The sequence below is a fragment of the Psilocybe cubensis genome, chromosome 9 (assembly GCF_017499595.1).
Source record: "Psilocybe cubensis strain MGC-MH-2018 chromosome 9, whole genome shotgun sequence".
In the NCBI taxonomy this organism is placed as follows: domain Eukaryota; kingdom Fungi; phylum Basidiomycota; class Agaricomycetes; order Agaricales; family Agrocybaceae; genus Psilocybe; species Psilocybe cubensis.
In genome coordinates, this window is record NC_063007.1 from 1,020,123 (window position 1) to 1,047,014 (window position 26,892).

A 26,892-nucleotide genomic window follows, 5' to 3' on the forward strand; every position below is an offset into this window, starting at 1 on the left:
GGTTATTTATAGATGCCGCGTCATCCGGGACCATCATGATGCCATCTCATAGGCATGAATGAGTACCAGCACTGTACTGAGAGAATGAATCTCATTACGTTTAGAGAACATGTCTGAAGCACTCATACCTGCAGAAATAAATGCGTCCCAGGCCCAGACTCTGTAAAGCATCGACTGATCGCGTGTGTAGGAAGAATGCCACAATCATGAGTAATGCTGCAATGGCATTGATCTTTGACTTAAAGAAATCCATACTGAGTCCCAGGCAGTGAACCGTTCAGGTACCCACTTTTATTATGTGATGCTTGACAGAACCTGTAAGACAACAGAGATGGGGCAAATCTCAGTAGATGATTGTCAAGTTGTAAGAAAAGTAAACGAGAACGGACTGTTGATACCTATGATAAACATCACTCCTTGACCCATGGTCCATGAAAAGGTAGAGCAAACCCTTTGATGGAGTCCGGCGAGGACATTCCTGAGCTCTCAGTGGAAAAAACTTCTGGCATCCCCGGACAATGCATTTCAGAAGGGTGAGGCTAAACAGTATCTCCGATCTACCTCTCCCGCGTCATCCAAGGCAGCATTAGCGCATTGCCAGTGTTTGTAGCAGTATACGCATCATCGCTCCGTGGGCATTGGAAAAGTACTAGTAAGTCAAATCTGACAAAACAAAAGCATGGCACCCATTCTTATATGCGGATATATATTCCTAAAGGTTATTTCGCGTTGGTTGGCGTTCAACGCGACGAGTAGAGTGAAAACAAAAGTTTTACGGTAGTCAATGTCAGCGAGTCCATTGAAAGCGAGGTTTCAGGACGCGACAAAATCACACTCATGGTCCACTTGCTTTCTAGAGTCACGTGGGATGACTGATCGCGACTGGTCACGCCAATAATTCGAACCTCGTTGCCCCTATCAGTTCAGTGGCTACAATTCTTGACCTCAGCGTTTAAACGTTAAACTTTTAATACCCAGTCCTCAACTTCAGCAGCCTCAGGACTACTAGCATGGATTCATCTAATTCACCCCAAGATATTACAAGTGTTCAACAACACCCGATTGAACGAGAGCCTATTGCCAATGTTGGCTCAACCGAGAACGCAGGCCAGGGCCTGCGGGGCCTCGAGGATGTTGAGATAGAGGAAGCTGAGCTGCACCAAGAGATATTAGCTCCTACACAGTCTGTGGAAGACACAGTATCCACGGTGAGTACAATTCTGGCATGCTATATGCTCTCCCTGCTGACTTTATCTGTATCCCAAGGGTTTTGAGTTTGACCTTCCCACCGACATCCTCACTGATCTGGATATGGACGCATATTCCGATTTCAGCGAGATTCCTCAACCAATCAGTATGGATGACGAAAGATTTGAAAGTACCGATATAATTGTCTCCTTGGGACAACCCTTCAACTACTATCTCGGATGGATAGTGCTGATTATCAGTATTAATAACATCCCAGAGCTGGTTTGGTGGTATGATGCTTATGGCTAGCAATAGAACTGTGTCATACATATCCAATATTTATCCACTACCTTTTCTCAGCAATCTACCATTAATTAGTCCATAGGTTGCAATTCTCTTGTTCTCTTTGTATTTGCTTTCATCAGAGCACTCTCATTTTGTTTTGATTACACGGACCTGTTGTACTATAGAATTGTAAAAGCCGCTACTATAACAATGTACAAACAAGCCCATTCCACTACACTATACATGTCCATCCCACTGAGTCTGGCAGCCGAGAACTTGCAGCTCACTCACAAAGGTTTGAACTGATGCGCCAAGACAGCATTTCACCTCAACGCATTGAATAGGCATTCCATCATCGTGGCGTTGGTATAGAAACGCAACAAGATTGTCAACAAACTGCTGCGTTCTGAATTCTACTCTATAGAACAATATCGTTGACAGCGCTGGAAAAAGCTTTCTGCCGAGACGATTAAACTCGAGGTTCAAGCTGAGCAGGTTATTGGGTGTAGGGTTATCACTGACACGCAGATGTTTTACGTTCGGAAAATGACCGAAAAAGTCAACAAAGAAGTCAAGCGTCTGAGTGTCATTTTGCCATAAGATAAGGTGTAGGTCCGTTACGTCTGTGCCAATGGCTTGTAAAACCATTCCAATCGAAGACGCTATGCCAGCGGGAATGACTTTGCAGCTTGATCGATCGATAATCCACAATACAGAGAAGATTGTTTTGTCTAATGTGTGGTGGTTATTAGTAAGCAACATTCGGTTGGAGTATAACTCGACGGAAAGACCGTGAACCTTTTGAGCAGCGGCGCGTACGGTTAGCTGGTTCACAGTAGCCTTGGTCATTGGTAGCAGATATGCGTTATCCCTAATCCCCCAAACACGGATACGAATGTCACAAGCAGGTGGAATGTCGATATGAGTGATAATGTTTGTGCATGATTCCTGTTCTCCGCAAAGTTTGAACGAACGGAGCAGTGGTAAAGAAACGGGAAATGATGGCTGAGCTGCGTGGTTCCCATCCGGGCTGGCGGGATTATCTTCTTTGAAGCAATTGTAAAGCCCCAATGTCTCAAGCCGGTTCAGACAAGCTAACAAGTGTAACCACTTCATAGATGGAAATCCTATGACCGGCGGTCCTTGAACATAGAGCTTGGAAAGATTCTGAAAAACAGGAGACTCCAACTGTGGGCAACAATTTGAGAAATGGACTTTTTTAACTTGTAACCCTCCTTCTTTAAACATGACCAGTTCCTTGAAGCCGGCATACACTGAAAGTGCTAGAGTTTCGAGATGCAATGCTGCAGAAATTGTCGCCGAGATTTTAGCTTCTACACTCTCCAAACGACCTGTGTCCCGCACAACCATGGAAAATAGGCGACAGGAGGGGAGTAGGGATAAAGCCAGATGAAATTTCTCGTCATCGTGATCTACAGGCCTCGTCGGGATCCTGGCCAATCTGTTGTGTAGGTAGACCAACGAGGGCCGACGGAAACGCCACGTCTCCTGTACACCTCTACCAGTCAAAGCCCCATCAAATATCGGTGGGTACATGACAGTGAGTGGAGTCTGTCCTGCCCGTAAAAGAACTGTACGGATCCATGGCATGGTATCCGCAAAGTCCAATGAGGTTGCCCAGATGAGAGGATATCCAAGAATCAACTCTCGCCAGCTATGAGAAACATGAGTCATGTTCCTTACGGTGACGCTTGGAATATGTGGGTGGTCGAAACTGAATCGAGAATTGAGAAGAAAGATTTGTGACAATACATCATCGCTTAGCATAGAGATGTGTGCTTGAGAATTATGAAGACGAAGTTGGATTATGGTTGTCTCCATTGGGAATGCGGTGGTGGTTCGAGAAATAGCTGTGGGGAAAGCTGTCAAACAATGAGGTGATAACTTCACGATAACACCTAACACCAAATGAGCACACAAGTTTTAGGATGTATTACACTTACTCAACAACTGTTTTACAAAGGATTTATGTCAACCTATGAGGAACATCGACAAGCTCCCTGGATCAATGGCATAGCTTCGGTGAATTTCTGAAGAAGCCTGGTGTTGCGGCAACTTGGCTACATGCCTAATAGCACAACACCTCCGGAACTACCCGGAGGTTGGCGTAATCTGATAACTCGCGTTGTCATCATATCCAACTTGAACAAGTTATGCAGGTATATTTCTTATGTATCTGACGGAAATTTCTTCGCCAATGGAATATTCCGTATTCATTACCGCCTTTTGAACAATAATTTGGCCTTCATGTTAGGGATAGGATTTGCCCCTATCCACAAGTCAGGCGGGCGTTTTCCGTTGCACTCATCCGGCAGCTTCACATCGTAACTTAAGACAATGTATGCAATCATGGCTTTGAGCTCGTTTGCAGCAAAAAAGCGGCCAGGGCTAGATTTGGTCGAGTTGATCAGATCAAGGCATACAATGGGTCAAGATGATTTTGGTTGTAACTGACCAGGCATGTCGTCCTATTCCGAACGTAACATTATCTGGGCTGAGTGAAACAATTTGGTGTTTCCCTAAATCTGTGCTTGCTTTATCTCTTAGGTCTGCAAACCTGAATCCCTGAAACTCTCGAGCATGTGGATAATTTCTCTGGTTCGAAGGATCAATTCGACTCTTTATCTGCAATTAGCAAGACAGCCCAGCTTACCTCGTCGGTATGAGTGGAATAGCTACAAAATGCAATGTGCGTTCCTGCAGGGACTGTAACGCCATTCGAGAAAGAAAAATCCTTTAGGACTTTGCGAGCCAATGCCACTAATAGTGACAGTGAGAAATCGTTGGGATTCTATAGACATTAACGATATCTCACCTCCACCCGCGGTTAGTCTCTGTGATTCTCTGACAAAGCTATCCACCTTGTGTAATTTATCCATGGCCATCTTTGTCCACCCTTCTTCATTTGTTACAACCCTGACTTCTTCCCGCATAGGTTCCGCGTACTCAGGGTACGTGGCGAGGTAATATAGCGCATGTGTAAGCGCCTGGTGAATGTACGTTAAACAATAATGCGTATTTGAGAAATAGGTATCAAACGCACATGTGACGTCGTATGAATCGCTGCAAAGTTTATCGCAAGCAACCTCAACGAAATATCGTGGACGGTTCTCTGGGATCCCTTCGCTACTTCGAGAAGCCAGTAGATGAAGTCGTTCTAGCAGTTGGTAAAATGTTCAGCGGCGTAGCCACTTGGCCCTGAATATTTGAAATCCACACACCTGTGGAACACCCCCTGCCTGAATACAGTCGACTTGTTTCTCTATGTAAGGCTGAAGATGCGAAACAGCCAATTTAGTGTCAGATGAGACGGTACTAAGCAACCTTCCCATAATACTGCTCAAGTTAATTTCCATATACAAAAAATGTACACTCAAAATCATGCTTACGGTCTAATAAAGGGGGGGAACATCCTGATCACATTTCCTCTCAAGACCACGTTAACTGTGAATTGTTCATTAAGTTTTACATAGTCTGGCTGGCGACCTGCGATTGATTAAACGGTTATTCGGAAAATTTTAATGAGGAATCTCGTATCCACTCACACAACGGGAGGCCAACAAATAATCTGTTACTTGTCCTACAGACGATGTGCATGACTGTTTCCAAAGCGGGTACAAGTGTCCAGCCTGTAATTGATATCAATAAGTTTGAAAACCATCATCCCAGAGTCACCTTGAATGAAGACTAACTATTGTTTGACGTCGGAATGAGTTCACTGAAGGCCGTCAATATTTCATCATGTATATCTGCAAAACGAGTTCCAATGTTTCGCGTAAGTGATGTTCGCACAATTGCAACGTGATAGGGATCCTCGCTGATCTAGCGGCCCATGGTGTAGTTAATTTGAAGCACCTATCTCGCCGTTCGAATACCAGTCAGTATGTGTGGCTGCACAGAGTTCTTACGATACATACTTCTCCAACAGCATCGTCGAATGACAACTGGTCTTCAGATGCTCGCCGAATATCTTCCAGCATCTGAGAACCACTGACCATCACTACCCATCGGCCTATATTTGAAATCTTGAAGGCAGCATCCCGATACTTTTCGCAGAAAGGAAGGTCGATTTTAACATGTTTCTTGCTTAAGAAGACCATATATTTAATAACCCCTCACTTTCTCATAGCCTTCCTGCACCATTTCATGTCCGTGTCGAATGAACTTAACAGCGTCAAAGTAGGACATTATTACACCAGAAGAACCTATTGTTGGTATATGCGCGAGCTGCGCAAACGTAGTTAGTATCTAGCTTTAGAGGCAGAACTCGAAACAACTGACTCCATGTGTCGTTGCCCTTAACCATTTGGTCAGTGCAAACACAAAAATTACTAACGGGAGTAATACTTGGACTGTAGCTTGAGTTTGTTCGTTCATTGATACGAAGCATAGAAGAGGGTAGTAGAAAGATAGAGAATTCAGCGCCGAAGTCCAGCTTAATATAACAACATTGCCGATTTAGAGGGTACGGGACTTCATGTTGAAAGTGATTGTGGATTGCAACATAGTCAGCGGGGGCCGAAGGTTCATGGTGAGAACTGTCCCCATTGAAGTCTAACATGTGCTTCATTCCAAAATAGAAGGTTCTGGAGGTCTAGGTATTGTCTGAGATTAGCATTGGCAGCAGCTCTCCCCAACAATCTGGGTTGTAGGAAAAACATGACAGATAAGGAAGGGGCAGTGTAGTTCTTGCAAGCTCAAAAACGTGGATCCTGCTTGATAAAACGGTATATATAGTTAAACACATACCGACACAACATCTTATCTCCTAACGACAAGTTCTGTTCACCGTTGGTCAGCCTATAACGACCGAAAGTATGTCCCGCAATATTTTTCAATCCTTTCTCTTCCTAAACATGAGTTCCGCAGTTCTGTTGGGTGACGCAGCACCCATGAACCATTGATTCTGGGGTCTGGGTCCATCATTCGGTAGCTTAATGTCGTAATTCAATAAAATATACGCAAGCATTGCTTTGAGTTCGTTTGCTGCGAAGAAACGACCAGGGCTAGTAAAAATGGTCAGCTCGAAGTTGAAAATGATAAAAGGTATTCGAGTATACCATGCGTGACGCCCTAACCCAAAGACCAAGTAATCTGGACTGAGAGACACGAGTAGATGCTTTATGCTCTCCCCTTCTTCTTCCCGCATTTCTGCAAACCTAAATCCTTTGAAAGTGTGAGGATCCTCATAGAGTGTCTTTGGAGAAGAAAAAAGAGTCAGCGATGAACAATAATGCTAAAGGAAAACGTACAGGATCCATGTGAGTGGCGTTTGACGTGACCGCGATATGTGTCCCCGCAGGGATAGTCACACCATTCGAAAATGTAAAGTCTTTGACGACCTTGCGACTCATTATTACTAGTGCGACGGGTCCATTAACAGCGATTCGTTTGAGGGAGTGTCACCCTTACCAGCTCCGATTGAAAGGCGTTGTGATTCCCTGATAAAACTGTCCAACTTTCGCATTTTACCCATGGACAATTTAGTCCAGCCATCTGCTTCAATGACGGCTTCAACTTCTTCACGCATTGGCTGAACATACTCTGGACATGAGGCAAGATAAAACAAGGCGTGTGTTAAGGCCTATAAGGATACCGGTGTGTCAGTTCAATGAAGTATCAAGCACAAGTTGTTCATAGTCGACTCACATGTGAAGTTGTGTGAATCGCAGCAAAGTTGATTGATAAGACACGAGTGACAAGATCGCGAGGTAACCTTTGGGGTCCCTGTGCTTCATCCAACAACCAACTTATGAGGTTGTTCTACTCAATATATTAGCGGCGATAAGATACGAGGGAGATGAAACATACAGGATTATCGTCGTGACTGGAATTCTTCTCCCGTTCGAGTTGAGCTTCAATCTGGGGGCCAATGTGTTTCATAGCACGCTTGATGCTCGATGGCACAGTGGTAAGAAGGCGACCGACGATACTGATAAATAACTATTAGAGGAGCACTACGATCCAGCTTTTAAACTTACGGCCTAAGGATTGGCGGAAACATATTGATGATTTGCCCTGAAACAATTACGTCTACTGTAAATTGTTGATTCAGTTTGACCCAGTCGGGGTCCCTACCTGAAATATAATCAATTTCGGTTACAAACGGCAAGAAAGCATATCTCACATAGGGGAAGGCCAACGAAGAGTCGATTGCTCGTACGGCAGACTATGTGCATGATTGTAGACAGAGCAGGGAATGTTGTCCACTCTGGTATACCTGTCAGACCGCTGAAATGTGCTTAAAAAATGAAAATTTGTACCATTGCCTGTGTTGGGTACAATTTCCTCGAAGGCAGTGGATATCTCATCTTTGATATCGGTGAATTTTATGGCAAGATTACGAGTCAAAGGTGTTCGAACAATAGCCGTATGATATGGATCGGTGCGGATTTGGGGGCCAATGGTATAGTCTGTTTGAATCGACTAGCAAATCATCAATGAGCACATTGTTCTTGCGAGGTACGCTGAAGGAAATACCTCTCCAACGGCATCATTGAACGAAAGTTCATCATCGCTTGCTCGACGGAGGTCTTCGATCATATCCTTTCCGCTAACCATAACCAACCATCGCGCCATCGTTGATACTTTAAACGGGGTGCCATTGTACTAAACAAAGAGGGGTTAAGCAGAGATAAAATTCCAATTGAGCGAATATCGTACCTTCTCGTAACCTTCTTGAATCATTTCATGTGCTTCTCGAAAGTATCGGAGGGCATCGAAATAAGAAAGAAAAATATTAGAAGAGCCGACTGTTGGGATGTGCCCCAGCTGAACAGTAAGTAAAGGCCGTGAGATTATAGTTTAATCAGAAGAGTTGATGTATTGATACCTTATGAGTGGGTGCACGAATAAATCTCACTAGAAAATAGGCCCCTAACAGAATCGCAGTTGTTGGGAGTGCACCAAGCATTGTGATCATGATAGTTGAGGGAATAGAAACCGTGCAGAAAGGCAGACAGATTTACATGGCCTATTTATTATATCGTCAATTACACTAGCATCGTTTATACACAAAATATTCACAGTGCACCTTTAGATTCTTCTTTTCCTCCTCTGCATCCGTGCCATATTGGTCTTTGATCTTGGAATGTCAAAGTTGTGGCTATTGTTGGGTGAGCTACACACACACCCATGGGATTCTAATGTCACCGCCGGAGGTAGGTCCCGCGAGAGTAATCGGTCTTAGATAAACCATAGTCGTGATTATATATTCCATTAATATCGTTCAAAAATCTGATCTTCTGTGTGTATTTTGCTTGGCATTATCGACACTACGAACCGATTGTTAATGCATGCGTGGGCTTCCTACCTGCTGCATGTTAGAGAAGATGTCAATGGAGAAGTCTTGGCCACACTGACTCACATTGGCCAACTCTCTGAATCAAAAAGCATTTCCTTCATCCTCGCAAAATGCCGCCGTATGCACGCATAGCTCAGAAGTCATCGAATAACAATCCAATGCCCTAACACTGGCGTCAGCGGTACTGTTCGATCATCGGGAGTTACTATAGCACACTTCTTTATCGTCCGAGTCTTCCAGATGTATGCGTGAGCACAAATATCCTTCAGCAAGTACGTGTAAAGACGTGTAGCGACAAATCATCTTTTTGAGTTTCCAAATTGCAACACCCACGGCGGATAAATGGTTCTTCTGGTCAGGCGAATCGTATCGATGACATCAGTCCGATGGTAATTCCAGGGTCTTTTGGCGGGACAGCCTAGTATCAAGTGATCTTCAAATTGGAATCGAGCGTACAATGGGTGTAGGGTGGCAGAGGCACAACATCGGGAAAAATTGGGCACTGGGCACTTGAAGGCGAACAGCGCTGTGTCAGCCGAACCAACGATAGAGTATTAGTGGGAAAGCCGAGGAGAGTGCTTCATTTAACTTCGAGGTGTAGTAACCGGGATGTTGCCAGGCAATCCTGGAGCAACAGCATTGGTCAAGCGTTGGTTCAATGGTTGTGAGTAGCCCTTGGTAGCCGAAACAAGGACAAATTTCCCACAGCCCCTATTTCACCCCTATCTCACTTGGTGATTTCAGTAGGACAGGGAAGAATTCGGGTGACTTCCGCTGCTACACACCGGGCAACTCTGTTAAGGGCTTTTTGGTAGTATAGTAAGCAGTAACAACAACAACACTCGTTGGAGTACAAAATGTTGAAAACATGGGATTGTTTACAGCCATAATACAGACAAATTATCTTTTCATGGTCAAAGCCTTACAGTAAAGCTACGCCATCAAGAGCAAGTTCACAACACTCTTTTCCTAAACAGCAGTTTGGCTGTTTTATTAGGTGAACATTGACCCTGGAGCCATTGCTCCTTAGGACGCTCCGATTCCGAGAGTTTCACGTCGTAGTTCTGTAGCACAAACGCAAGCATAGCTTTCAGCTCGTTAACAGCAAAGAACCGTCCCGGGCTGAGTAAGAAATGAAGTAAATGTACTTGGAAAAAGAAAGGCATATAGAAATTACTGACCATGCATGACGCCCAGTTCCAAATAAAACATAGTCTGGACTTAGATAGACCATTTGATGCTTGACCCCTTCCCCTTCTGCCTCCCTGATATGAGCGAATCTAAAACCATTGAACTTGTCAGGATCTTCATAGTTTCCCTGAGAAGAATGCATAAGTATAGAAGTCGTTATATTCAAAATATATTGGAGCGGACCTCATCAAGGTGCGTTGGACGTGTGGCAACAACTATATGAGTATCGGCCGGTACAGTCAGACCATTTGAAAATGTGAAGTCCTTCAGAGTCTTTCGCCTTATTGATTCTGGAAGAGAACTCATTCAGAAAAGAGGTGTAAACGCTTTACGATCTCGAAGAGTACTTACGTGACCCAATTGCAAGTCTCTGCGACTCTTTCACAAAGCTATCGAGCTTTCTCATTTTTCCCATGGATGACTTGGTCCAGCCCTCTGACTCGATAATTCTCTCAACTTCCTCCCTCATAGGTTCCACGTATTCAGGGTACGTAGCAAGATCATAGAGAATGTTTGTCAATGCCTAGTTGATATAATCTCGGACACGAATTCATGTTACCACAGATGATTTGACTCACCATGGAAGTGGTATGAATTGACGCAAAGTTTATGGTCAACAAGCGAAGAGCAATGTCCTGTACAGTCCTTTGCTCCCCTTTTGCCTCTTCGAGAAGCCAGCTAATCAGATTATTCTTCGTCTACGTTTCAATTTGCCTGTCACTGATGAAGTACGCCATGCGCGCTTACCGGCGCTTCAGAATTACCCTCCGTAGATTTTTCCTGATCCAGTTGGGCTTGTACCAATGGACCTGTGTGGTGTACCATGCGCTTGATGTTGCTAGGCACCCTGGTCAAAAATCTTCCTATAATGCTGCAAAGCTGATTAACTTATGGAAATGCTGAGAGGCATATGGGACATACGGCTTCAGCATCATGGGAAACAGATTGAGTATTTGCCCTCCCAGTATAACATGCATTGTGAATTGCTCGGTCAACTCTTTGAAGTCAGGATCCCGACCTGCGTAGCCACAATTAGAAAATTTAACTTCCCTGAAAAAACAACGAATCATTCATTTGCCATACACAAGGGTAACCCGACGAATAGGCGATTGCTAGTCCTACAAACCACTTTCACAACAGTTCTATAGGCAGGAACTTCCGTCCATTCTAGCGTACAATTCTCAGTACCGTTTAGCTTACGCCAGGTTACTGGCTGTGACGGAAAGCGCACCATGATCTGCAGTTGAAATAAGGTCCTTGAAGGCAGCAAAAATTTCATCTTTAATATCATCAAATCGTACCCCCAGGTTCCTCGTAAGCTGCATTCTGACGGAGTTTACATGGTAAGGATCTCGACGTATTTGGGGGCCTATCATGTAATCCGTTTGCACAACCTGGAAGGCGTTAATATAAATATAGGACGCCGCTTTCACTTGGACAACTATATTGGGGGAAAAAACTCACTTCCGCAATAGCCTCGCGAAACGACAGCTGATCATCGGTTGCTCGTCGAATGTCGTCCAGCATTTGTGGGCCCGATACAACGACTATCCACCGTGACATTGTGGAAACCTTGAACGCCGATCCGTAATGCTTCAAATGCGGTGACAAGTAAGGGCTGGCCTCTATAATCTCACTCATGAAGATACACAGGAAACACATACATGAAGGTACCCTTCTTGAATCATTTCGTGTCCTCGAGAGATAAATTTGAAGGCATCGATGTAAGATGTTAACACCCCAGAATGGCCCAGTGAAGGTATGTGCCTCAGCTTCAAAATGCCCAAATGACTGGGTTAGAAAATATTGGTACGTCGAGGGCCGCTTTCGCACCTTGTACGTCGGTGAAGAAAGCCACTTGACTAACAGAATGACAAGAAAGAGGCCCAAAGCTATCTCTGGGCTTTGAAGGACACCAAAAGACATGGTCATCTACGCAAGGTGTCTTCCAGAAAAATAAGGTCGTTGAGTCGTCAGAGATGGATGGTGAGTTCACCAGTCGTAGCTTCCAATAGAGCAGCGTATGCGTAAACTGAATGGTAGAACTAAACGAAGAAGCATTCATTCCCGTGAGAGATGCGGCAATGTACTTCAAGTGGGCCAAATATAACAACGCCCCTATCTTACCATCCGGGCCTTTGCGTCGCAAACTCGACGCCGTCGGACGCCTGATTTATACTTGGAGCTAATAGCGACATCATGATAAAATTGTGCATAAAATATACCAATAATTTCAAAGTTGGAAACGATTCCTACATGCATTACTCTACAAACCGTTCAAAATAAACCTCAGCATCAGTCAAGTTTCCAGGGTATCTCAGGCGCAGGCTTGAGATCAAGCAACCTGTTCAGATACAGAAGCCTCAAGTTTAGACTTTTGATATGCCTTCTTTTCAATTTAATCTGGTCCCGCAGGGTATCCAACTCCTAGTATGAATATATATCATTTTATCACAGATTATACCACCAAAATGAGCACGACAAAATCCGACACAAGTTCTCGAGAGATTTGGCGACTCACCTCCAGTACTTGCAACGCCCGTGCTTTCTCGTAGTCGCGGATGAAGCATAAGATATAATACGTCAACGGGGCAGGTGGCGTCGACGTATCGCACTGCATAGAAGTACTCCTGTTATACTGCGCCCAAGGCCGCTTTATAGCTGTGAACAATTGCAAAAGACACTCGGAGAGCGGCATCCTATTGCTAAGAGTGCAATACGAAGAGACCTGGTCCTCACCCGGCAAAGAGAGATACCCCCACGTAAACGCGCCGAGACTCCGAGTAAAATCCAGCAATCGCGGGGCACGCGTGAGAGTCGCGTCCCGGCTGAGCCCCTGTCTGTGATAGCGCCCACAGCTAGCCAATTCTGCGCGGCGGAGCATCGCTCCGTCATCAGAGAAGCAGCCACATTGTCTCGTATAGTACCGTTGGAGAGTCACGCCCCGCACCACAGCAGCGATGTAGCATAGTTCGCTGGGCGGGTGCATCGTTGTCATCGGGGACCCGAAGGTCAGGGGCCGAGAGAGCACACTCAGAGATTGCTCACAGTTGCTGCCTCGCCGTGATCCACGCGTATCCATGTCCCCGAGGAAGATCCAATCATTATCGAGACATAAAGGCAACAATTCATGTTCAGCGATGCGACTCAATCCATGAAATCTCCGCGCCACGTCCGCCGCGTCTGTGTTGGAAGCTAGTATCCTGGGCGCTGGTACTTGATAAGGATGCCGACAGTTCTGCGCAGAGTAAAACCTAACCACAAAAAAAAGAATTCAATCCACCAGTACATCTATCAGTCACCCGTCAACTCACATCATGGTAAGATAGTATCTTGAAAAGATATCTGCCAACAACGCGGTACAAAATGATAGGAGGAACGAGTCAAGGACTTGATTTCATCTGTGGTATGCTTTTATAGGAGAGACTTCGGAGGCCCTGGGGCCTAAAGCTTAAATCCTAAGGCCTGAGGCCAGAGGAATCATCATGTGCAGCGCCAGGCCACTTGAAGCATGTATTCTGAATCTCATCACCGCCCGAACCCCCTGTCTTTCCAATCCACCGTCCTCGTGGCACTATGACTCGAACTATCATCAGAATTACCTTCAAGCTGCCAGTGATATCTCATGCTAAACCTATTTATGCCACAAGATATTTGCGATTGCCAGAATGCTGGTAGCACTTTGTCCAGTGTACATTGCATGGAGCAAAGAGTGCAATTTCCATTAAGCGCCCGTGTACATCATCTCAACAGATCCTTTGCGGAACTGTCATCATGTCAAGAAGGGGCAAGCGAGGATAAGCCGCGATCAATATCATATAATAGTCCACAGATTCATCATAATACACTAATGTTACAATTATATAAATCGCGCCTTGTGCTAAAATGTCCATCGCAAAAGTCCAAGGCAGCTAACAGGTACTTTGCATAATTTTGCGGCAGCAACCAGCAGCCCACAATTTTTCAACCTCACCTACTCATACCCCCCAACAACAAAGTCCTCCAAAACCCCCTCCTATGCCCAAACGGATCCTCCTCCCCTACAAACTGCAAATACACCTTCCCATCCCCAACCACCACATCCACCTTGTCCCCCAACCACTCCGCATTTTCATCATCCTCTTCCTCCTCATTGTCCACCTCACCATCCCCCTCCTCCTCCCCTTCCTCCCCCTGATCATCAGTGCCAGAAGGCACAAGGTTAGCGTACCCTGCTGCATCGTTATCGCCCGGGTCTGCATCAACTACACGCCGGTAGGATATCGCACTCTGATCTCCTACTACAACTCCTCCACCAGACATCACAACACCCTCTCCCTCCCCACCAACATAAAACCCCCGCATCCCCGCGCTCTCCGCTAGTACCACAGCAGCTGCGCTCACTCCCCTCGACACCCGCACATGCTCATCGATGTTGCCCGCCGCAACATGCACCGTCAGCGGCCCACGGAAGGAGGTGGGGAGGTGCAGTGTCAAGTTTGAGCGCGCGAGAGTGGGCAGTTTGCGGAGGACCGTAGTGGGTTTGGTCGGTGCTGGCACGGGCACGGATGGTGTATTGGTGGGAGTAGACGACGCGAGGGGAGGCGACAGCGACGCTGACAGCCGGGCTTCCTGTACGAGTTTATCACTGTTAATGTTGCCAACATCCAACGCAGGAACCGAATCCACATCCGCGTCGTCGTCTGGTGTGATATTGATAGTCGATGCAAAGAGGTGAAATGGCGGGCGCGGTATCGGTGCGTGCTAAACCTACATTAACTTCAAAGAACCTATTAAAAAAACACAACGTACGATACGCGCAATCAAAGGAAACTCCTTTGACCTGCTCCGTCTCGATCCCGACACATCCTTGAGCCTTAGATCGATGAGCGTCGGAGGTGGGAGGTCATTCACCTCACCCTCAACGAGGGTCCGCCGAGTGCTCGACCGCGGCCGTCTCACAAACCCAGACCCCTCCTGCACATGCGCACGCGCATCAACCGACCTCCGACGCGAAAATCCATCCGTACTCGCAGCCATCTCAGGCACGAGATGCACGTCCACATCAATCCCCCCATTTTCCACCTCCAGCACCAGGTTCTTCCGCCGGACCCCCGGCTTCGGCCCGTTGTCTGCAACATCAGTAGTGTTGCTACTGCTTTGTGGATGCGTTTTATTGGACGATACCGGCTTTCTCAATGACGCAGACATGGCGTCACTCTTCACCCCTTTACCACCTGCTGCCGCTGTCGACAGTGCCCGCGCCAGCGCCCTCGGCTCGACGGCTTTGAGCAACGCTACGGGCACGCGCAACCCTGGATCAATGGTAAAAGTGCCCGTAATCGACGAGTGCGTAGGCTTCCGTCCAAACGCAAAAAATGAGCCTTTCGACGCCGTGCTCTTACGTGAAAGCGACACATAGTTCGTCGCGCGTTGATTTGTTGGGAGGTATGCGGTTGAGGCAGAAGCGGATGCGGGGAGGTGGCTTGTGGACAGCGCACTGTACGCACGACGATGCGCGTGTGGGGTCGCACGGCCACTACGATGATTGGCCGGGGAAGGTGAGGCGTAGGGATCGTCTTGGAGAAAGGTAATTGTGCTATTCGCGAGGGGCGTGTGCACGGGCGGGGTATTGTTGTTACTATTGTTGGGGTCGTTTTCGCTAGCGAGAATGTCGTCCGGGTCGAGGTGGAGCTCGTACCCGGCCTTGAGTGAGCGCTGAGTGAGGTGTCCAATCGCAGCGGGCTGCGACATGTGCCGGTGGTGATACAGAATGGGCCGTGGCGATGGAGAAGAGACATCGGAGGCACGGCCGCGCTGAGTTGCGTATGGGGTGGAGGGCGTCGAGGAGCGTCGCGTGGTTCGTCGCTGATTTTCGAAAGGGTACGGGCTAGATGATGACTCGGAGGCGGGAAAGGGGCTGGATGTGGTGGGTGCAATGGAGTGAGCATGGTCTAGATGCGAGTCGGCGGTGGCGGGTGGCGGTGGGTTGTCGAATGTGCATTGACTGTGAGTATGTGTGTACCCGTGGGTGCAGCTGTGCGTTTGGATAGAGGGAGTTACGACAGGCCCTGCACCGGGATCGTCATCCATGCGATGCATATCAGCGAAGAGGTCCTCTGTGGAATACGGAGACGGCAAAATTTCCTGATTGGAAATCTCCGGGCACGAGTGCATGGATACACTGTCGTTGTCTTCTGACGGCGCGATGCTGGGAGGGGCTTCATCGCTCGCAGCAACAGAAGAGCCAGGCCCGCGCTGGGAGGTGTAACACGGGGGTGCGACGCTCGACGACAGGCTCTCGAGACCACCAGAGTCCCGCCGATCGCGGTCGTGATTCGTGACACGCATAGCGTTGCTCCTACGAATGACTCTGCGCCGGATTGTGGGCATGGAGGTAGGGTTGAGAGACAGGGATGAAGTGAACCATCCACGTTGGTGGCGAGTCAAAGCTAGAAGGTGTTGTGTTCATATCGGCTACAATGAAGCTACGGCATTCTGGAACTGGAAGGTGAACAAAAGGTACGCACGGCACGCTGACGCCGCAAGGTCTTCGAAGAAGATATTTGGGGCCTCTTCGGAGGTGTCAATCGGCGAGAACCCGACCATACATTAGATATGGCAGATTAAGTGAATGTCGTGTCATGATTCAGGTGCGTCTTTTTGGTGTATTCTGAGCGTAGCGATATGTGGGCGTCATCGGGTTGGTCGAACTTTGAAGGAGAGAACGAAAAGCAGTCGCAGATTTGGGTGAAAACCGTGAACGAACAAGGCCGAGTTTTATGAAGCATTCTCTCCGCCATAAAACCACCGCTTTGCTTGGTTCACTGCTCCTCCCCATCTTTTCGGATTCTCTGAAGTAGAAACTTGAAATGTTTTCACAGTCGAGATCTTTCGGTTGTGGTCTGCGATTTTGAGCCTTATATGCCATTATAGACCATCAGTGCGAATACATTTGGAAAGTTGTTCTTCCAGGGACAACGGAAAACACAGAAAGACGCTCACGCCGATTCACAGGACGGAGATTGTAGAGAAACATGATGGGAGAGAGGAAGAAAGAGACAAGTTTCTCCAGACGCGGACGGTGTGTGTCCGTGTCAATACAACCAAACAACCTGGTATCTTGAAATGTATGCGCGTTAAGGTTGGATCAAGGGTCTGTCCAGGGTCTGTCTATGTCGAAATGCAACGCGACGAGTTCAACGGGTTTCCAACCCAGTGGGCGGCGGCTACAGGAATAGAACGGGTTTAAGTTTCTTCAGTCCGGGGGATGTTAATTGTATGCGGGGCACAGCTACAACTACTGTGCACACAAAATTAACAGTGGTGAGCATCACGGGGCTTGACAGACCACTGGCAAAAGTTGAAGCTTCAAGTCCAATTAAAAGGTCGGTGAGCACCATTCCGGACAAAGATATGCGCATATATGAAGTATGAAGCCAATGAATTCTGAATAATTATATTTTAGCTGGTATGAGATGCATATCGTGCTTTGCTGTTCTACATTAAGTAGCCCCAAAATGGCGTACACAGTTAGGTCGCAGTTGCGATTCCAAGAAGGTTCGGAAAAATAAGCGAGCGCCAAAAGTGGATGCATATTACATAATCCTCGCGGCCAAGTTGGTTGGTGAATGGAAAGAACGAGTTAAACGACGACGACGACGACGATGGCAGCAGTAATTCAACGCCCTTTGCGAGGCTCGCGCGTCGCCACTTTCTATCCCGTAAAAACACTGCCCTCGCTCGCATCCCTCGACAGCGCCTTCCAGCTCCAGGAGTACATCTCCCTCCTCATCCGCCTTGACGTGCACGACGTGGACGCCATCGTCTCATTCCCCGGCACCCTGCACAAAGACAAAGACTCGCCGAGCGACAAGGACACAGAATCCAAGAATGAAGTTACAGTTGACGAGGGCTGCTGGATATACGAGCAACTGAGGTGCGTCGCCTTGCGTGTCTTTTTCGCGCATTTTAATCAAATTCCACCAGACGGCTTGCACAGGACCTGTCACACCCACTCATCACGACGCTGCAGCAAGAATGCACGCGTGCGTCGTGTCCAGAGATGAAGGCCGGCGAATGGCTGTATCTGTGCGTCGCCCACGGAAACGACGGCGCCATGGAGGTCAGCACATCTCATTCACTCATTTAGAGGTCTACATATACTGACATATTTTCAGCAATGCTGCGCAATCGACTACATACTACACACCGTAGACAGTGCTACCGCCCTGCTTAACTCTCCCCGTACATTCCCTTCAAGACTGTCCATCCCCCAGACCTCGCACCGCCACTTTTCCTCCCTCGCCCGCCGCCTTGGCCGCATCTTCGCCCATGCCTACTTCCACCACCGCGAGGCCTTCGAGCAGGCCGAGGCCGAATCATCACTGTACGCCCGGTTCCTCGCCCTCACCGCCAAATTCGACCTCGTCCCAGCCGAGTTCCTCGTCATTCCCCCAAGTCACTTTGCCCACGAGGACACCCGCGAGCGAGAGCGAGAGCATGCAGGGTATGAGTACGGGGACCAAGGGAGGGGATACCAGCAGCAACAAAGGGAACGAGAGAGGGAACAAATCCAACCGCCAAATAAATTCACCCAGCAGGAACAGCTGGGCGTGGGCGGACCCACACACGCACAACCCCCCGCACCTAGCACGAACGACTCCAACACCACCTCACCCAGCCCGAATGGCGGTATAGGCGAGAGCCCCAGCTCAGCCGCAGCGTCGCGCTCGCGCTTCGGGAGGAACCGCACAGACACAATGGTCTTCGCCGATGCAGAGGCAAGCGCCATTGCCGAGGAGCTCGCTGCAAAGGCGCGTGCGGGGCTGCTCGAGCCAGACTATGTAGATGTAGAAACTAAGACCGCGTCTTCGGGACCTGAACATGAGTCGGAAGCGGGACAGCAGGAAGGGGAGGACGCGGATGATGCGGATTTGGACGGCGACACGCAATTTGAGATCTCGCTCAGTCCAGAGGAGGAGATTGGTCCGGGCGCAGGTGGCTTTGCGGAGACGGATATCGGGGACCTGCCGATTCACATCGAGAAAAACCAGGCTCCTAGCCCGGATGTCCCTGAACCTGTCGTTGAGCCTGAACCTGAGCCTGAAACGCAGGAGGCGCCGTCGAATGACGTCGACGAGAAGAAGCCAGTTGAAGAGGAGGGCGGTGCAGTTCCTGTTGTTGAGGAAGCCAAAACGTCGAAGGTCGACGAGCACGTTCCCTCTGAAGCCGTCGAAGAGATTTCCGAGGCTGAACCGGAACGCGCTACCTCACCCTCTGCTCCACCGCCTTCAGAAGACACTCCGGCGCCGGCGTCACCAACAGCGCTCGCAGCCGCAGCCGACGAGCTGCACGAAATTGTTCACGAAGTCAAAGAGGAGGCTACGTCGAGCACTGACGCGTCTTCATCCGAACACCCTGCCACTGTCGAATCTGAAAGTACTAATGCTGGGTCGGGGAAAGAGGCGGAGACAGAGACTCCGGAAACTGCACCGGCGGATGCTGGTGAGTCTGCTTCTGAAGTAGCGCCACCGTCGCAGAATACAGAGCCTGAAACGCCTGCACCTGCACCTGCACACGCTGACGAGGCGGAGGGCGCGGAACCCTCAAAACTAAAAACGGCGGAACCGGAACACGAAAGCGGAACGTCTGAACACGCCACTGACCAGACTGGCCAGCAAGAGCAAGAGCACGAGCACGAGCACGAGCCCAAATCTTACGCTGAAGCAGCGTCCAAACCCGAGTCGGACAAAGAGGAAAGTCAACACGCTGTCAGCGATACCACAAGCGAATCGACAGCGAAGGGTTCAGAGGCGCCAACTAATACTACTACTGGTACTGAGGCCTTGGAGGTCAAGGACGATATCGCATCTCAGGCGCCTTAGACGCGTCGAGTAACGCATACATTTACATATATACACATAGGCGCAGCAGCAGCTGCTGATTCTGTTATATCATACTCCTCTCATGCTTAGGAGACAGCCAAGTTGATAGATTGTCGTCCCTTTCTTTCTTCCATTTCTCCCATCCTCCCATCCTTCTTACCTTCGAGCTTCGTCGATCATCCTTACATCGTTGTCGTTGTTCTTCTTTTTTTTTCTGCAAAAATTATGTCGTGTTGTTGGCTGTAATCTGTAAACTACTATTCGGGTCTTTTTTTTGCTTTCCTTTATTTTGATATTTTCTTTTTTTTTTTTTTTTGCTTTTTTGGAACTTGGATTTCACCATTTTTGCAGTTTGGGAACCTTGCGAGAGGCGAGGAATTTTTTTTTGGAGCTTGGCTGTTTGTTGCGTATGAGTGTTAATATGAGTTTCCTGCGCGTATGTGATATTAGGCGCGGTATTATGTTCGCCATATAGTTTCTTGCTTTGGAGACCGATGTCGAGAAGGGAACCGCGGGAGGCTTCAGGACGCGTCGTGCGGTCCCACGTGCCAGGTTTTTTTGGCTTCGATTTTGATTTTTGCTGCGTCAGTTGCCCTTGCCCTTGACAATGACCATCGCCTCCATGTACCATTTATCAAGATTTATCATCATTTCCGACGCCTCGGGCGCGTAGAAGAACAGCATTTCTCATTTGTTCAACGCCGAACACTTCAAGACAACCTTCAAGCGTCGATGCACAGCTCAACATTCACAGGCTATCATGTCATACCACTTGTCCTGTCGTTCTCTGTGTCAAGCTTTCAATATTGTGGGAGGAACGAGGTCAGCATCTACAAGCCATGATTCCCATTGAACGCAATTTCCGCCCTCCTACTACTCTGTGGATATAGCCCGTATTTTTGATTTCCCACTCCAAAGAATATCAATTCTAGGTTTGAGAGAACTTTACTAGTGATCCTCCTGCCAGACTCCAGCGCGAGGATCGTGACCTGCAGAACCACTACAACAGTTGCTAGGCTCGCCGTTTGATCTGCCATATATGTGCTTTTCTGACTGCACCATTACAGCTGGTGACATGACATCGCTCTCTGTTCAGACTCTTTGATCCACGCCCAAAGTGCTTTAGTGTATCTCCAGCTCTGGCCATCTCGTCGAGAGGCTGGAGGTTTTGAGGATCAATGCAAAGCAGCGACGTTTTGACACGAGAATGGGCGGTCCTATTCATCAATCTTTTTTTTGAGTGGATTTGAAGTTTGAATGTGTGGTTCTTGCTATCTTTTCCTGCCTGCTTTGCTTTCTGTCTGTTCGTTCTCTCGTTGTGTTCGTTCTTTCCTTTTCGACATTCTTTTTCTTCGTTCCCTTGGAGGTTACGTGTTTGCTTCTTTAGTTCCTTTTCCGAGCACCTGCTCTTTTTTTCTATCTATCTTTTGTTACATTTAGTTGCAAGAAGTCGACATTTCTCATTTTTTTCATGGCGTCTTCAACTGGTAAGCAACTAGAACTAGTTCCGCCTTCAAACATAACCCATCTCAACTTTTCAATTTTCGCATTCGCAGACACCACACCCTTTGTCACCGCCTTCCTCGTTCTCCAACTCTCGGGCGCAGGCATTTTCGCGCTCGTCGTATTCTCTGCTCTGATCTTCCGCACCGCGGCAAAGCGGCATCCGATTTGGTTCAGTTTCTGTATTTCGTGGATCGTGTTTGGAGTTTCGTATGCGCTGCTGCTAGTTGCGGGTCAGCAGTTCAGACGGCCCGCGCCGGAGAGGGCGTTATGTACAGTGCAGGCGGCATCGGTGTACGCTGCACCGTTTCTGTGAGCGCTTTTTTTTTATTTTGTCGGTTGTAAAAGCTTGAGCGGTTGTCCCATAGAGTGATGGGCTCTACTCTGGGACTGGTCGTACATGTATGTATCAAACTTTCTTCGCGGGTATTTATTTATTTATATTTTATGACGATCATTGACGCCGTATAGTTATTGCTGAATGTGCTGACGGCCCTCTCTCGATCGCCCAAGAAAAAAGAACATTTGAACATCATGCGGGCGGTAATTCCATTATCCATCTCTGTGAGAAGAGAACATAGCTGATGTTCCGTCAATGGCTTAGCTTGTTGTCCTGCCGTGGATGATCTGGGTGGCCGTTCTTGTGGGAGTCCTCGTAGTGAGTACATCTTCTAATATACCCTAATAAATCATACTCATCCAGTCGTGGGTTGTGGTTGTGATTCTAGTATGGATTCTCGCATGATGGACAGATTTCAATGTCGCGGAATGGGACTTACTGCGTGATCAACGAATCTTCAATGTCAGTTAAGTTTTGTTTTCCCTTTGTTTAGCTCTTTGTATGTTTTTTTTTGGTTCTTCATCCCCATCTATACACTGAACAGTCCGCTGACAATGTGTGCATTCTTTACCAGCCCAAAGGTGACCTCCGTTTCAGCCACCATTGCGAGCTCAACTATAATTGGAGTAGAAGGTTAGTACGCATATCCCTCTACCTCGCGTCCTCCCGCGCACTCTGCGTTCTGTAGCAACCAACAGAGTTTTGATTTGTTCGCAGTTGCTATCGGGGTCCATTTATATCAGAACAGAGGGATCTGCAATATTTTTAGTCAGGCGATGGCAATGGCTCTTCGAATTTTGATATTCACTATCTTGGGATGTGGAGCGTTAGGGTTAGTTAGTCCTTCCAAATTCTTGACTTTACAGTATTTTTGATGCCAGCTTGATCGATGACACCCCTTTCCATAGTGTTGGGCTGGTGTTTGCAGTCACTAGCACTCGCGGCGTGCAGTTTGATCTTGCCCTTGCGATATGTACGTTATTTCTGATTTCCCCCTTAGCCTCGCCTGATGCAATTCCACTGACACCCGGGCTCTTGAAGTACCCCCTGCTGCCGCCCTAACCTTTGGCACCCAGCTCGTAAGCGCGCATCGCCTTTTTTAATTTTGTCGAGCAGCATTAACTAACGTACGTATTTAATGTTCTTTTGCATCATTCTCGTAGGACCTGTTGAGAGGGTGGCTATTTTGGAGGAAGCCCGTCCCAGTGATACCGGATCAAATGTCGTTCACGCTGACCACTGTGAATTCCATATCGTCACAGTCCACGCAATCGATAAGGAGGGTATCTACGGCGTCGAGGGTGCCACCTACAGGTTTTTCCCATGAACCTTCAATGCATCAAGTCAACGGACCGCCTGATCTATCCTCGTTTCTGCATTTCTGATGTATTGTCTAGAATGATAAGCAGATTTATGATTTTATCCTTGAACATGGACTTAGTACGGATTATTACTCCGTAAAAAGCAACCTTTTTGTATATGTTGTATACACCCAGTTGGAACCGTGCCCGCATTCCTCCTGCTCGCCGATCATCTCACTTGTGAGCAGGATCATATCTCTATGAGTATGAAAGTATACATGTTGACAATTGTGCTGTCGCGTTTGCGCAGCTTTAACAGCAGCTTCTGAGTCGACATATCAAAATAGCACCGCCCCTCCGGTCTTAAGTTACTTACGCTGGGTAAATGCTGTTGATCCCGTATGTTGATTGGCCGGATTAGTAGTCCCTGGCACACAGCTAAAGAAGCAGAATATTTGATCAACCAATCTGTTTGTTGTCATCACGGTTACCTGTATGTTTTATTTTTCTTTCCGCTTGAGAAAACCTATGCCATTTCTTTCGTGCTTCGAGGTCACCTGGAGGCCTCGCGTTGTGGACGGACCAGCTCTTCGTCTCCTCTTGTACGTTATCGGAGCGGAGTGTTACAGTGTTCGCTTCCCCATTTCGAAGGTGTAGGACCATCAATTAGCGACGATGGCCGTTAAGGTCGAACAACCCGGGCGAACTGCGATGGCATTGTTATGATCTTGACGTCTAAGCCTTGTACGGAAGGCAAAGATGGTTCCGTGTGTCCCCACTGGAAATCTAGGTTGATTGCATCCGTAAGATATCATCAATCCTTAAAAAACACCTCAAATGGTCGGCATCATTGACGAGTCCGACCGACTGCGTCCTCTTTTCCCTCCACCTTTTCGTTCTCTTTCCTTCCATCTCTTGATTCTTGATTCTCGACCACTTCAAAAGGCTGGATCCCATATAGTGGCATTTTTACCTCCAGTCAGATTATCCTCGCAGTCAGTTGTAAACCACCGCCATCGGCAATGAAGCTTGGATATTGGGATGTCCCTCTGAGTGCTAGGGTTGATGATGAACTTGATAGTGAGTCAATATATGACCTGCTTGTCTTTGGGTTCTGTTATCCATTGTGGCTAATGCTGATTCAAATATTATACAGCCAGCATTGTTCCTGCGTTCGATTTGACGCTCATTCGACTTTATGTTGCCCTCAATATCATAGGGCTTGTGGGGATGATATTGATGGTCATGACGGCGTCCATCTCTCGGAAAGTCAAGCGTCTGTCAACGTGGTACAGCTTCTGCGTGTCATGGATTCTATCCTGTTCCTCGTACCTTTTGCTGTTTTTGACGGGCCAGCAGACAAGCTTGAATCCGGTTTATTGGGTATGTTACACCCAGTCAGCGCTTATTTATTCAATGCCTCCGACGTATGCCCTTGGTCTTTCGAAGGTTAATCTAATTTTCTAATACACACTCAAAAAACAGGACAAGTTGCACGACACTTGCGCTTCTTGTTCATGTAAGAGTTTCCTGTCAATGTGCATACTGCTCCGACTCAGATAGGCGGTTTTATAGATTCTCATGAGTTTTCCGGACACAACGGCAGAAACGCCCATCCAAGTGAACCTCAAAACTTCATGCTGCGTAGGACCCCAATTCCTGTGAAGAACAATTGAAATACTGATATTGCTCACAGCTTCTTTTGGGGCCTTATTCTATTTTGCTTGTGATATTTATTGGCGTAGCTGTGGTAAGACTCACTTCCATTACACTTATTTTCGCGCATTGACTCGACTCATCCTATCATCTCAGTACACGAATCGTAGTCCAGGTACGCTGCAGAAAGTCAGTTGGGGAACGTATTGCCGCTCAACCAATCCCGATTGGTACGCAAATTCGATGATTTATTATCATCTGTCTGTCTCTAATGATGCTGATTGAACAGGGCACGGATATCTTGGATTGTTGTGGCTGTAGTATCAATGGCAATAATTGTTGTTCAAGGTACAATCTTGTTTCTGATCTGTCATCCTGTTCACTTAATATCGTCTTTAGGTCAACTGGCTGCACGCCTGTACTCAAATTTTCACTCCATCCGACGAGGCTCGCAGTCGTTCGCTACGATGCTGCGTGGAATGCTTTTCACATTGATTGGGTTCATTAACCTTGTGTAGGTCCACACAATCTTGCTTCCGAAAATAGTACTTATACTTAGCTTAGAGTTGCCATGGTACTCGTCGTCACAAACGTACATGACCTGACATTTGATATCATTATCTCACTGTGTAAGTGACTCTTATCGCACATCTTCTGTCTGTATTTATCACTCCTACAGTTCCTATCCTGGGCTTGATTGTATTTGGGTCACAAATGGTCAGTACTTTGCATTCCGCACTCAAATGATTGTATACTGATGTTTACACTTATAGGACTTGCTTACGTCCTGGATCTTCTGGAAAAGGTCCTTGTACAGCGAGAAAGACAAAGCTTTGTGTTCACCACATCAAAAAGTTTGATTGACCAAGGGCCAGACCTTTCATGACCATAACGAGCGAGTGTAAGAATACTATTACTATTGCATGAAGTTTTTATAGCGGCTGGGTGCTGCAATGTACCAATTACTCTGTACCAATAGCATCTTCGAATGGAAACCAAGAGATGAAATCATGAAATATAGCATAGCACACGGGAAAGGAACTTTGACCATAGATTTCGCACTCTCCATCACCAAATTATCCAACTATGGCGAATTGATCGTTGTTATTTTGAGAAAATGGCTCAGATGGCATGTACTGCGCCATTTATAACCATGGAGGTACAGACTAGACTATTTGCTCACCTGGTATGCTGGGATTGATAGCTTGAGTAGATGTTGCGCAAATGGCCACCAAGGCTACATAACCCTACAACATTCAGTTGAGACTTATAGGTGGTTTGAAGCTGTAGGAATGCGGATATGGAAGTGAAAATTCTACCATCTTTACTAGGAGAGAAATCAAATAAAGCCAATCGGAACAGGGAAAAGGAACTATTGGCGAAATGCAGACAGTACTTAAAGAAAGACAGGGGATTTTTGAGTTCAAGAAAATGTGTGGGAAATAGATTAGAGGTCCGACGACCATCATCGACCTTCTGATTATCATTATGTAATTAACTAAACCACCGTTTCCCGATGTTTTCCTCGACGACTCCCATGAATATTCGGTTGTTTCGATATTTCCCCCGCCTTCTAATATCAAGTGAAAATTATAGGCTGAATAATGAGCAGTATGACCTAGTGCTGTGTAAGGACTCTAGAATCTAAATTGAAGAAAATGAACTGGCATTGGTTGGACCGGGTCTCCTTTCGCAAGCTGCCAAACCTATGCGTCAACGCAGCACATAGCTCTTTGCATGCCTCCCGGCGCTTGCCAAACAGATACCGGAACCTCTTTCAAGAATTGAGGTCTTTATTTAACGGTACTTGTACAGCTTTGTCATCATACACACATTTGAACGCTAACGATGGCATAGGATGACATCTGCTTGCGCCCATTCAGCCTTTCCTCCGAATGACTTGTTTAACTGCCTCTCGGTGGCAGTGTTGGGGACCATACCAAATATTTCTTTGTCTGAAAGGAAAAGTAAAAGCGTAGACAATGTGTCTACATAGTCACATTGCGCATTGAAGGATCTGCCATTCTCTCCATTCGGCGTTATCGAACTCCTGGTAATCTCTTTCCAGCCTCACATCATTGAAGGGAACTCGGTGCGATTAAATATAGGAATGGCATCACTGCTTTCTGTACAGACGCGAGGTATCCATCGAAGTCTACTGTTGAAAGGGAGTCATCATACGTCACTTTCAAGCATCCGCCGTGTCCTATGCAATCTACACAGGCACTGAGGTGTTCA

General features: G+C 47.2%; 8 protein-coding genes across 8 annotated transcripts; 4 read left to right on the forward strand and 4 right to left on the reverse strand.

Annotated features, from left to right (window-relative positions):
* Window positions 1–1,010: 1,010 nt before the first annotated feature.
* Window positions 1,011–2,073, forward strand: JR316_0009761 (uncharacterized protein; the record flags this gene model as incomplete). The annotated part of the gene is made up of 5 exons (XM_047895445.1): window positions 1,011–1,208; window positions 1,267–1,470; window positions 1,659–1,768; window positions 1,818–1,839; window positions 1,915–2,073. The coding sequence occupies 5 exons, from the start codon at window positions 1,011–1,013 to the stop codon at window positions 2,071–2,073; spliced, it is 693 nt and encodes a 230-aa protein (XP_047745164.1).
* A 1,637-nt stretch (window positions 2,074–3,710) lies between these two features.
* Window positions 3,711–5,594, reverse strand: JR316_0009762 (Cytochrome P450 monooxygenase 71; the record flags this gene model as incomplete). The annotated part of the gene is made up of 10 exons (XM_047895446.1): window positions 3,711–3,882; window positions 3,950–4,089; window positions 4,148–4,254; window positions 4,310–4,481; window positions 4,538–4,651; window positions 4,716–4,830; window positions 4,884–4,980; window positions 5,040–5,123; window positions 5,187–5,316; window positions 5,412–5,594. 10 exons carry the CDS (start codon window positions 5,592–5,594, stop codon window positions 3,711–3,713), a joined length of 1,314 nt encoding a protein of 437 aa, XP_047745165.1.
* A 734-nt stretch (window positions 5,595–6,328) lies between these two features.
* JR316_0009763 (Cytochrome P450 monooxygenase 103) lies at window positions 6,329–8,416 on the reverse strand (the record flags this gene model as incomplete). The annotated part of the gene is made up of 12 exons (XM_047895447.1): window positions 6,329–6,500; window positions 6,555–6,691; window positions 6,747–6,853; window positions 6,907–7,078; window positions 7,144–7,257; window positions 7,306–7,426; window positions 7,476–7,572; window positions 7,622–7,705; window positions 7,758–7,920; window positions 7,975–8,103; window positions 8,158–8,265; window positions 8,327–8,416. 12 exons carry the CDS (start codon window positions 8,414–8,416, stop codon window positions 6,329–6,331), a joined length of 1,494 nt encoding a protein of 497 aa, XP_047745166.1.
* A 1,334-nt stretch (window positions 8,417–9,750) lies between these two features.
* JR316_0009764 (Cytochrome P450 monooxygenase 103) lies at window positions 9,751–11,551 on the reverse strand (the record flags this gene model as incomplete). The annotated part of the gene is made up of 9 exons (XM_047895448.1): window positions 9,751–9,919; window positions 9,979–10,115; window positions 10,172–10,278; window positions 10,340–10,511; window positions 10,567–10,686; window positions 10,736–10,859; window positions 10,910–11,006; window positions 11,220–11,382; window positions 11,453–11,551. 9 exons carry the CDS (start codon window positions 11,549–11,551, stop codon window positions 9,751–9,753), a joined length of 1,188 nt encoding a protein of 395 aa, XP_047745167.1.
* An 895-nt stretch (window positions 11,552–12,446) lies between these two features.
* JR316_0009765 (uncharacterized protein) lies at window positions 12,447–16,576 on the reverse strand (the record flags this gene model as incomplete). The annotated part of the gene is made up of 5 exons (XM_047895449.1): window positions 12,447–13,242; window positions 13,303–13,378; window positions 13,966–14,731; window positions 14,780–16,419; window positions 16,498–16,576. 5 exons carry the CDS (start codon window positions 16,574–16,576, stop codon window positions 12,447–12,449), a joined length of 3,357 nt encoding a protein of 1,118 aa, XP_047745168.1.
* A 1,058-nt stretch (window positions 16,577–17,634) lies between these two features.
* Window positions 17,635–19,854, forward strand: JR316_0009766 (MOB kinase activator-like 4; the record flags this gene model as incomplete). The annotated part of the gene is made up of 3 exons (XM_047895450.1): window positions 17,635–17,906; window positions 17,957–18,092; window positions 18,148–19,854. The coding sequence occupies 3 exons, from the start codon at window positions 17,635–17,637 to the stop codon at window positions 19,852–19,854; spliced, it is 2,115 nt and encodes a 704-aa protein (XP_047745169.1).
* A 1,471-nt stretch (window positions 19,855–21,325) lies between these two features.
* Window positions 21,326–23,024, forward strand: JR316_0009767 (uncharacterized protein; the record flags this gene model as incomplete). The annotated part of the gene is made up of 11 exons (XM_047895451.1): window positions 21,326–21,341; window positions 21,411–21,669; window positions 21,726–21,759; window positions 21,829–21,900; window positions 21,962–22,015; window positions 22,272–22,330; window positions 22,386–22,425; window positions 22,471–22,529; window positions 22,606–22,670; window positions 22,814–22,828; window positions 22,861–23,024. 11 exons carry the CDS (start codon window positions 21,326–21,328, stop codon window positions 23,022–23,024), a joined length of 837 nt encoding a protein of 278 aa, XP_047745170.1.
* Window positions 23,025–24,020: 996 nt separating this feature from the next.
* Window positions 24,021–25,540, forward strand: JR316_0009768 (uncharacterized protein; the record flags this gene model as incomplete). Its single annotated transcript, XM_047895452.1, has 9 exons — window positions 24,021–24,078; window positions 24,155–24,381; window positions 24,695–24,748; window positions 24,811–24,884; window positions 24,944–25,002; window positions 25,054–25,168; window positions 25,219–25,283; window positions 25,334–25,375; window positions 25,428–25,540. The coding sequence occupies 9 exons, from the start codon at window positions 24,021–24,023 to the stop codon at window positions 25,538–25,540; spliced, it is 807 nt and encodes a 268-aa protein (XP_047745171.1).
* Window positions 25,541–26,892: the final 1,352 nt, after the last annotated feature.